Genomic DNA, 12,073 nt, shown 5'->3' on the forward strand with positions numbered 1-12,073 from the left:
AACCTACAGGCTTTTGCAAAGATGAATTCAACTCTTATTAAAGAGGGATTCATCACTCTGCCATGCAGCTAGCTGTAATAGCCAGGCTACATCGCGTATGCAAAAGAAGTGTTCCACTCACAGAGTTTTAATGTAATTATGTTCTAATGTGCGCACCACTCATGTCTGGCGGAACCCGTTCGATTGATTTCATTGATTATGTTATTGGACGTTAAGATGGCGTGAGATAAAGTAGGCCCATATGAGATGAGATGAGATGAGATAAGGCAGGATACGGTTTTACTGTCATTTATCAATGTTGGTCATATTGGTAATTATTATGCACAGCAAGAGGGTAGCTCAGTCCAATGAATACGGTAGAATTAGGACCATGAATAATGCCACAGCTGATTGAAAGAAAGCATTAATGATTAAATAGGTTAGTTTTATGTATGAGCCCTAATGAAAATACATGTACAATAATGATGCGTGTAAGGAAGGTCATTATCATGGTTCATTACACTGTGTCTTATGTAAGAGGAAGACTTGCTTATAAAACAGATATTATCGGTCCTTGACTGTCATTGGCTCAGCTACAATGGAAGCCTAACAATGTCCCTCAGCCGTTCTAAAGTCATTGTAAACTACGGCCTCGTGGGGCGTGCTGATGATGAGATACCATGTCTACTGAACATGCCTCGCCATAGTTGTGTAGATTTTCTTGTGTCCTTCTGGGTTTGGTGCATTTGCATATCATCATTGTCTCAGAGCTCTTCAGACAAATTACTCTGGATCAGCTCAACCCTTGGACAAAGGACATTGGAAAATAGGTTTAGCTGATGTAGCCTTGAGTGCTGTCAGTCTTTTTCCTCCTTTTCTCGTTGACACCACACCTGCTCTCCACACACACACACACACACACACACACACACACACACACACACACACACACACACACACACACACACACACACACACTCACACACACAGCCCTTGCCACAAAGAGTAGATCTATATTCTCCATTAAAAGACCAGCCCTCTCTTTCTGCACCAACAAAAGAGGAGTTGGAGAGATAGGAAGACATGAAAGGCCGTCTCTTTTCAACCCATTTTGTTGTGCTTTATCATCTCTTCCCTCCCCTCCTCTCTCTATCTCTCTCACTCCCTTTCTTTCTCTCCATCTTTGTTGCTCTACCTCCTTCCCTTCTTCCATCTCGTGTCTGTAGGGAATCATCCATTCAGCTATAGCTCACAGATTTATCCAATGGGTTGGCAGGGGGAGGGTGGTGAGATGCCAGTGTGCAGTAGGGGGGGGGGGGGGGGGGAGCGAGCGTGAGCGTGCAAGGATTGAGCCTTGCCAACTCTCCCTCCCTCACACACACACAAACACACACACACACACACACACACGCACGCACACACACACACACACACACACACACACACACACACACACACACACACACACACACACACACACACACACACACACACACACACACACACACACACACGCACACATACACCCTGCTTTATGCCTCGACAGATTTTCTGATGGTTTAGGAGATGACAGGTTTTTGTTGCAAGGGTGACACAGACCAGGATAACTCAACTTATGTGTGGGGAAATTGTAAAAAATTCACCAGGCACTGAATCACAGTTTTACAGGAAATGTTTTGACAGAAGAGTGAGAATCTGCAGTGAGTTCCATCACTTGTCCTCCAGCATGTTGCATCACAAGCCTGTATGAATTCATGTGATGAGCCATTTAAATTATGCATAATCCAACGCTTTGTGTAGCAGAGGTCAGTTTCTGTAGATACAGGCTCTATGTTGAATACGTGCACATGTGGAACCTAAAGGAAAATACCCTGTCTTAAAATGTCTTTGTCTAACAAGAAATGGTCATCCGCTTGTCTCACTCAAGTAGTATTAGGGACGCTACTGGACACATTAGTGTTCACGTAGTGCCTACTGAAACATTTATCCTCCTCTATAATCAGTGGAGCTGGCCATACCAGATGTGATAGTGGCGCGTACGTTCGAAAACAATAGACCAGTCTTCTAAAACTGTTTTTTATGTTACAGTATATGACCAGAGTGCTTCAGTTCCGGACCCGATGTAGCCTGGGTGTTACTGTATATTTTAGGACCACTTTGAAGAACTTGTGTGGGTGATAAATAAATGCAGATACTGTGTAATTTAAACATTTAAACCTATACCTTATATGGTTATGGTTATGGGATTTGGCAGACTCCTTTGTCCAAAGTGACATGCAAATACAAACAATTAAAATAATTCATTTCCCAGTGAACAATTTCAAATAGTTGATCAGACTACATTAGGGAGAATAGCAATAATAAGCAATATCAGTATTATATACTGTATAGATGGAGTTTACAATCAATATTTTGAACAGGTTGTTACCAGTCACTAGCTCAGACTCAAGCATGTATGACTACCTAGTGATTGCTCTTCAAAAAAGGAAATGAATTTCAGATCAATATCAGTGAGATCAGATCGGATCAGGTGTTATTACCTGCACGAGCAACAGCATATTACCTACAGTCAGTTTAGCATTCCGATCAGCATCCAGGAACACAGTGTTTCACAGTAAGGCTCGAGGGCTTTCTTTAGATCCTTTGCATTCTATCACCTCTGAACTTACGTCACTATGAGGACTCTTGATTTTATGCTCACAGTTGGCTTTCATGGGTGTTCATACAGGGGACCAAAAGAACCAGAGAGAGAGAAGGAGAGAGAGAGAATGAGAGAAACACAATGTCAAATTCAATTTTTTTTCAAATTCAAATAAGTTTTATTGACATGACAAGTGTGCTTGTGTTGTCAAAGCATGTATACAAATTCAATACATATATAAGATAAACAGAACAATGTTATAATAGTAATAGTAGCAACAGAAGAAATTAAAATAAAATAAAATAAATAATAATAATAATAATAAAAGAAGATGCATTTAAATTAAGACAATGTCACTATGAGGAATACGTTGAGAACTATTCAGAAACACAGTATCAAAGCCACTGACAGACACAGAAGCAATATTTGAATGACACGCAACAAAAGGCAGAATATGAATGGGCGGGTGGGGAATTGATTGGGTGAGTTTGCTTTCTTGTGAATGACCGTGGCATCAGAGCATGTCTCCACATGTTTACCCTGAAGCCCACTTTGCCCTTTTGTTTATCTTCAATTGGTGTGATCTGATATGACTGTTGGAATTGGTGTGTGTGTACAAGGATACAAGGAGTTTCATTTGTCACATGCATATCAAAGTAAAGAATGCAGTGAAATTAGTCAGTTCCTTTCGCCTGTGTGTGTGTGTGTGTGTGTGTGTGTGTGTGTGTGTGTGTTCGCGCACGTGTGTGTGTGTGCACATGTGTGTGTGTATGTCCTCGAGCGGTGTTTAACCTCTTTGTTCTCACCTTCCCTCCTCTTGTCTCAACCCAGGTGGTGAAGATGATGATCATCGTGGTTGTGACTTTTGCCATCTGCTGGTTGCCGTACCACATCTATTTCCTGCTCTCCGGCCTCTACATGCCAATCAACAAATGGAAGTACATCCAACAGGTGTACCTGTCAGTCATGTGGCTCGCCATGAGCTCCACCATGTACAACCCCATCATATACTGCTGCCTCAACAGCAGGTATGGAACAAACACAAGCTATTCACTGGAAGTGTTGTGGGGTAGAGACCAGAGGTGTAAAAGTTCAGCTTCAGAAAGCAAATGTCCAACCATGTATTGGTTCTACCTGTGCACTCAACACAGGTGATCTCATCAATTAGCTGCTCTAACTGGCTGAAGAGTTGTGCTTATTACGATCAGCTGGTTTAAGTAAATGGTTGGCACAGATATGTGGTAGGACTTTTACTTTCCGAAGCTAGACTTTTCCACCTCTGGTAGAGACATACAGATATTTGAGAGACTGGTGTGTATTTAGATCTCCCACAAGCCTTGGGTCTGTTTACATTTGGTTGCTTGGTGCCCCAGCAAAGCTTGGCTTTGCCATTACATCATTGCCAATGTGCAATGTTTGAGCATGCAACACAATATAACCTTGTACACTGCAAATATTGTAGACTTATTTTATTATATTTTGGCTGTCTTTTTAGATCCCTATTTCATATTTCCAAGTAAATCAAAGTGTACACACACAATAAGCACCACATACAAGGACATGAATATCTCTTGGCCCTCTACCAAGCGCTCCAAAACACATTAAAATTCATCAAGGTTTTCAAGGTAAAGTGCGTTGCTCATGGTCCAAGAATGCTATTAATTGTTTTTATAATGAGACCCACCACATCTGCATGCTTGACCTGCCCCAGTGCAGAGGGCGCCAACAGCAGACGGAGCATTCATTTTTAAAATGAATAGATCTTTTGGATAACATGTCTATTTGTTAGAGACTGAGGCTGTGTCTAAAACTGGAAAAATTCTGCGTTTTGAGATATCTAATGGGAGAGCGAGGCTTCGAGGCATGTCTGAATCAAACATTTCTGTGAAATGCTGCCTTTTAAAGATACCCTCCTTCTGCCAAATTTTGAAGGCACCGGAGATGTATCCTTCATGCTGCCTTCAACGTTCCATATTCTATATAATTGTGCTAAGCAGCTGTTGCTGAAGTTGAACGTTACGTTAAAATCTTCTAGAGCGTTATTCTGCTTTCTGGTATCCTGACAATAGTGTTCTGCATTGCTATCTTGCTAGGCTGTCCGAAACAAAGTATGTAGCTGGTACCTTGATGCCTGCTGCGGCAAGTGACTCATTAGACAGTTTAAGGCAACGAGACAGTAGACAGCTGCCTTCCATTTTGGACTGACCCTGAGTGTGTCTCTGTGAGTGTGTATGTGTGTGTGTATGTTTGTGAAGTGTTTACTAAACACAGAGAGAGTGAGAGACAGAGAGACTGCATTTGTGTGTGTGTGTGTGTGTGTGTGTGTGTGTGTGTGTTAGTATTAAGTGTTGTTAATAGAGCAAGGTTACATCATGTGTACCTTAAGGCTTTTAGAAATACACAAATAGAACTGGATCTGGAACGTGTTCTGCTAGGGCCATGTGTACACACTTGACACAAGTGCGTGAGTGAGAGTGTTTAAGTGTTTGTGGTGTTTAAGGCCATTACACTGACCAGCTGATCAGCCCTGATTACAGCCATCACTGCCATTAGCACATCACAGAAATACAGAATCTTCTCTGTTTCCCTGGTGGAATAGTTGAGTGTATTTGAGGGTCTTTGTGTGTGTGTGTGTGTGTGTGTGTGTGTGTGTGTGTGTGTGTGTGTGTGTGTGTCTGTGTGTGTCTGTGTGTGTCTGTGTGTGTCTGTGTGTGCGTGCGTGCATCTGAAGAGTGCGTGTGTCTGGAGAGAATAAGACAAATATGCTTGATTTCAGTATGCGGCAAGGATAGAGAGAGACTGTACATGTATGCAAATGAGTCTTCAACAAGCAACAAGCTCCCTCCCTTGCAGCTGCCTGCCTCTCAACCCGTCTCTGTCTCTCTATGTCTTTCTCTCTCTCTCTCCCTCTCCCCCTCTCTCTCTATCTCTCCCCTCTCTCTCTCTCTCTCTCTCCCTCTCTCTCTCCCTCCCTCCCTCCCTCTCCCACGTGCCCAGGTTCCGTGCCGGCTTCAAGCAGGCCTTCAGCTGGTGCCCGTTCGTGCACGTGTCCAGCTACGACGAGCTGGAGCTGCGCACCACCCGCCTGCACCCCGCCCGCCAGAGCAGCATGTACACGCTCTCCCGCATGGAGTCCACCGTGGTGGTGGCCGCCGTCCCGTCGTCATCCGCCTGCGAGGCCCCGGCCGGCGAGGCCAAGCTGGCGGGGCGGAAGGGCGTCATCCCGTCCACTCGCCACCTCAACGGCTGCGCCGAGCCGGCGGGGAGGGCGGCGCTCTACGCCACGCCCGGTGCCCAGCAGGAGGAGTTCTCGTGAGGAGAGTCTCGCGCCGGACCGCAGATCAGCTTTCGCTGGTGTCTACAGGGTCTCGTGTCCTGTTAAGGGTCATAGGGTGGGTATCCAGATAATATACTTATCAAGCGAATCATTCATTCCTCATAGGGGTTCAAGCAAATTCGTTAATATGATTCATGCACTGAGCGACATGGTATGATTATATCACAGTGCAGTCATTAATTGTTACAAATCATTGTATTAATACTTTCTAATTGTTTAGATAATGCTTAAGTTGACCTGTCCTCATTGACTGACACTGACTGCTCTGTTGTGTTAGTCCCACTGACTGTAGTGAACTGTACTGTAAATGCACAGACCCATTTGCTTTCGCTGCCAGCAGTTCACTGATTTGCAATGTTCTGGCTAAAGGTGCAAGCACATGGGCCTTACCTATGGCATTACTGATCAGATCCTCCGGTGGGAACAAATGAAAAGATGAATGCATTTGCACATTCTACATGCTGATATCTGCGGGATGCTTTTTTTTTTGGTGTATGCAAGTCCTGACCTTCTAGCATGAAGCAGAACTGCATCAGAAACCTATAGGCATCCAATGCTGTCTTTTATGTTGTTGCATCTTGTTCTTATTGTAGTGTACTTTTGATGTCCAAGTTATTAACTGCAAGTGTAAGTCAATGAGGATCTACTCCAATGTTATCAAAGCTAACCAGCCAGTTGTGTGCCACATGTTGTTTACCTGCTCAAAACCAAAAACAATATGAACACACATACCTTTAAAAGGCATTCTCAACTCATAACCAAAGAGGGGGCCTATATGAGTCATATATTTAGGTGAATTAGGGCTGGTTTTCTCTGTATTTTCTCTGAACATTCTGCATGTTGTCTTTGAAAACAGTAGGCTATTTCTGATAGTGTGCACTTTAGTGAGTGCAGTGCCCATTAAGATGAGCATGCATTACAAGTAAAGTGCAGTCATATAAAACAATTAAGCGTGGATAAAAGTGGCAGTGTAGTAGAATAATTATTCATTCACAATAAATGTTCATAGCTTGAGGCACAAAGGACCAGTTAAGTGGTTCAAGGGCCTCTTGTGTTTGTCACAGCACTTAGTAGCAGCCATCTCCTTCCATCTACAGCTCAGCAAATATGGTGTGGTGTTTGGGAAGAGGAGTCTGATGACCAGGGTTGGGAAGGATACTTTTGAAATGCAATAGGTTACAGATTACTATAGCAGCAACTAACAGCTACCCAGTTAAAAAAATGCAATATGTAATGTGGCTATTTTGATTGCTTCATCAAAATGTAAATTATTAGCGAAAGCTAACTATTTGTAGAAGGGGTGTCACTTGCGCTCAAGCCTGGTCGGTGCTCACAGTCCAGGACCACAGGATCAGAAACGCTGGCTGGGCTACTTCAAATAGACTAACCCAGAGATGACTGGAGCACTCAGATTACTTAATAACTTTGATTGTGGTGCACAAAAGACTGACCTTTCGACGCACTGCGTCTTCCTCAGAGTTTGGAAGACGCAGTGCGTCGAAATGTCAGTCTTCTCTTCTTTCAAATGCAGAGCAGGTCCATGTCCTTCCATTTCCTACCCATGTCTCTGTTTGCTGTGTATTCTGCTGTAGATGCTTTGGAAAATGGGGTTGCTTAGTTTGTCCCGTTTTATGCATTGCTATACTGGTCTACCTCCGAAATGGCTTTGAGCCTTCTGGTGGCAGTCCATGCGGGAACATTAGAAGTTTGCCCACCGCCGCGCGTTACCTCTAACGCTTCAGCTAAGCATGGTCTGTGGTTTTATGCTTTTATGCTTTATGCAAACCACATGCATAATCATAATCGTTTTTTATTCAAACAGTTGTAGGATAGTGGGAGTCCCCACATAGAAGAGGATATTAAGAAATGCAAAGTGAGGTCTTGGTGTTACACGTGAGTCATCCAAACTGGGACTGATCTGACAAAGCCTGTAATTAACTCCTGGAGGCTTTAACACTATTCAGTGAGGGGGCACAAAAGGCTATGTGTCTATGCAGAGGGTTTAATTAGATCACACTTGTGACAAAAGACACCACCTGTCTGAACTTTCCATCGCTCCTCTGGTGGCTGGTAGGGAGGTATTGACTTTTTAACTCGCCTGTTGTGTTCGATTCATGTTGACATGTTTTGTATTCCTGGTGAAAAATGACCGCTGCATTATAACTTGTTATAAATCCATAGTGACACATAATTTTAATATTGTGAGAGACCTGTGTGTCCTATTGGATATTACCACTTTTTAACTTCCATTTGCTATTCTTGGCCAGCATTGAACTGAGCTCATAGCATAGCAGCATAGAAGCAAAGAGGGTGTGTTTATATGTACTTCTGTACATTCACACAAACACTCACACACAGTACATCTGATCAATAATTATGTGCCTGGACTCAATTGTATACTGTACGCTTTCTCCTTTTTGTCACCCCATTCATTTCTGATGGCTGGTCATTTTGGACCAGGAAAACGCATGGTTGTCCTAAAGTTAAATAAAAACACGCAAATTGTTAATGAAAATGCTGAAAAAAATATTTTGTGTGTTCACAAAGTCATATACTGTAGCCTCATGATAGTCAGAATAAATGAACAATATTTTTAGGAGAAAAGAATTGTCGATTGTCGTCAAATTTGACTGCAAACACAACAGGAGGGTTAACCAACTTACTGACTGACCATAGCAATTATTCCAATGCATCGCTCTCATCACTGCACATGCCATCAGGAGCATAACCTCTGACTTCACTTAATATGGAGTCTCTCACTTCCTGGTGTACAGACCAGCAAGTTACTGCTGCCCCCCCAGTCATCCACCCTCTAGATTCAGGTCTGGGTGACCTGCGTAACCTGAGCCACCCCTTCAGTTGTGATAACATGTCTGGGTGATCGGCGTAACCTGAGTCACCCTTTCCGTTGTGATGACAGGTTTGTGCTGCGCCGGTTAACAGCGGCCTTGGTGTAGCTGTCCCTGTAGCCTGAGCAGTGGAAAACTCAAAGTCTGTGAGGGACTATTGATGGAAGCGCCTGATGCATCATCTGGATGTGCGCCAGAGACCATTAAATCAATGGGACTGGCTTAAAAGCATAAAAGGACATCGGTCACTCATGGGGCATGGCGGTGTGGGTGCCCTCTTGTCTCTTGACCAGTGTTCCATTCTCTATGATGCATACAGAATCGTAACTCTCTGTACATTTGCATATCTGGGGTTCTAAGCAATAGCATCGGCACCGGCCAGTCTGGGTCCGAATCCCAAACTTGGTTTATCTTTAAATGGAGCTGATAAGAACTTCAAATGTGAAAAGGTCAGACCGTATAAATAAATTCAACTGTCACTCATAACAAAAAACACCACCTGCATTTATGGATGCCCGCCATAGAACAGTACAGTACAATAGTCTGCAATATTCTTACATGACCATGATGGGGTATTTTCAGGATATCTGCATATCAGTGGAATCATGGACTGAAATAAGAGGTAGAACTCTGTGGGATTGGTTTATGTGGGGATGTCGATGTATAATGTAGTTTGAACTACAGCGGTCAGGTCTGATAACGCATATGCACAAACAGATCTATAAATGATTACACATCTACCAATTGGCAACATAAGTCAAGCCCATCAGTATGTGTGCACATCCAGTGATGGAAAGAGGTTTTTCATCATGTGCTACCATGCATCGTGCCCCCGGTCACTAGGTCCAAACAGAGGAAAGCTGTATGACAGGGTCCAAATAATTAATGTTTTATCTTCACAGAACAGCTTTAAATCCTGGCAGTTAAAAAGCTCAGAGAACTTGTTATGACAAGAGCTGTGTAAATAATACATTTTTCTGTCGTAAGGAATGTTTGTGCTAGATTTTTATTATATTTATATTCAAATATCTGAGTTATTAGTAAGTCTTTCAGATTTGTATATAGCTGAAAAATAATATATGGACGTTATTGACAAGCCTATATTGTGAATATTTCACATGCCAGAATATGTTTAAATATTAAAGTTTGTTGTTAGCAGATTAGGTTGACCTTGAAATTGAATGTATTAACATGAAGTTTGACAACATTTGCATCAAGAATAATTTCAACATGTTGCCTCAATGTATTTTTGCAGATTGTCAAAAAAATATATATATTAAAAAGCCTATGTTGTGGATGACAAATAGCATAATTACTATTAGTTTGACTTGTGGTCTTGTGTAGCAATTGTTTACAGGGCTGGTGAGATTGGTCGCAGTTGTACAGAATATGTTGTTGAGGGTGTTGTTGTTGTTGTTGTTATTGTTGTTGTTTCCATTAAGCGCATAAGTGGTGCAGCTGAAGCATACAGTTGTCTGTGTCTTTCCAGATATGTGGCCTATAAACCGACTGTACAGTCACGGATATAATACTGTGTGTGTGTGTGTGTGTATATGTATATATATATATATATATATATATATATATATATATATATTCCTTTTACCATCTCATTTCTGCTGTTTGGTTTGATTTTCTCTGTGTGTGTTTTGGCCCTGACGCCACACGTGGGGTGCCGTCCGAGACTCAGATGCAGATGCCTATATGACCAGCGGTGCTGAGAGAGGAAGCCTGTTCTCTCCTCACAGCCATAGCTATTGATTATTTAAGCTATGTGATCCTTCCAAGGGCCCTGCGGCCTGGGTGACCCACAGGGTAGCAAACAGCTCCGGCTGCTGCACGCCCGTCTGGCCTCAGCAGGCAGGGCGGATGGAAGATTAATAGATTTTCTTCCAGGTGAGAGATACCCACCTGTGATCCCATTTCTAGGCGGGAGAGACACTGAACATGTGTTTGGTTCATAAATATCAAACAAAGCTTCTGTTTGAGCTAGAGATACTGAGTTTTTGTCAAAGCAGGCAATATAAAGATTAAATGCACCCCATTAAGTGTCATTTACAACAGATTCAAGCATTACAACACAAAAGATATAAACCTTTAGCTCTTTGTCATTCCAGTACAATCTTTCTTGGGTTAGTTAAATGTTGGTCCATGCCTTATTTCAAAACCTCTGCCTCTTGATCATTTGGATACGATCCTCATTGAGAGATTCAGGGGTAATCCTGATATTACTGAATATCAGTATAACGTGTACTGATTTACCTGATATGTTTGAGTGTATAATGGTGAGGTATAAAAGTGGAATGTTCGAAGACATTATGAAAGTATAACCATCCAAGAATGTAGACTATTTGAAGTTAATTCCATATGGTTTAGGCTTAATAATTGCTTGTCAGAACAGAGTCAAATTTTGTATTGTATAAAAAATGAGAAGGTCCTGTCGTCACTGTGAATGTATGGTTTTAACTGTGGGGTATCATTTTGTGATGATTTTACAATAAGCAAGTGAAACATACTGTAACTGTGAGTTTATCTTTGTTATATTTTGATGTCATTGGACTGTATGTGCCGAAAAGAAATGTTCTGTGTTGTGCTGGTTATTTGTTATAGTCAGTGACTGATATCTTATTGTAGTCACAGTGCAGTTTTATACATAGCTTCATGTCAGCAGCCTACAGAACTACAAAGCCTATGAAAAAGATCAATGCATATTTTGGTCAGAAATGCTACTTATGGATTGTTTGTGTTTTTTTTATTATTGTAATATTTTTTTCTCCTTTTTTACATGTTGCCATGTTTACTATTATTATTATTATTATTATTATTAAAGCAACTATTGTGTTTGTTATCAATATTAGATTTAATTGTCTTAATATTCATCGCTGACCATGAATGCCATTAAAATACAGTATGTAATGCAGAATATATTCATTCAGTCAGGCAGAAACATAATTTAGCTTTTTTTTATACATTTCTGTATGTATGTATGTGTACTGTATGTATCCTTTATTTAACCAGATACAGTCACATTGAGACAGAGGCCTCTTTTTCAAGTGAGCCCTGGCCAAGAAAGGCACCACCTAGCATCCATCTTATCAATATCCCATAACGCATGCTAATCAAGATGTATATTTTTTCATATTCTGAAGTGTATTATTTTGCTCCAATTTAATAAATATCAACTTTTTAGTGTGTATTTCTTGGTTGTGTACTGTAATCAAATTGAATGAAACATCAGAAGTCTTAAAGGGATATTCCGCCATTTTT

At 41.6% G+C, this 12,073-nt stretch overlaps 1 protein-coding gene across 1 annotated transcript in view; it reads left to right on the forward strand.

Annotated features, from left to right (window-relative positions):
* The window catches only part of tacr3a (tachykinin receptor 3a), a 22,075-nt gene extending 16,139 nt beyond the window's left edge, over positions 1 to 5,936 (forward strand). The window contains exons 4-5 of the mRNA XM_062551469.1: positions 3,452 to 3,648; positions 5,618 to 5,936. Of these exons, the coding sequence (XP_062407453.1) occupies positions 3,452 to 3,648; positions 5,618 to 5,936 (516 nt within the window). The remainder of the gene's footprint in view (positions 1 to 3,451; positions 3,649 to 5,617) is intronic.
* Positions 5,937 to 12,073: the final 6,137 nt, after the last annotated feature.

This window comes from Sardina pilchardus, chromosome 2 (genome assembly GCF_963854185.1).
Source record: "Sardina pilchardus chromosome 2, fSarPil1.1, whole genome shotgun sequence".
NCBI classification, from domain to species: Eukaryota; Metazoa; Chordata; class Actinopteri; order Clupeiformes; family Clupeidae; genus Sardina; species Sardina pilchardus.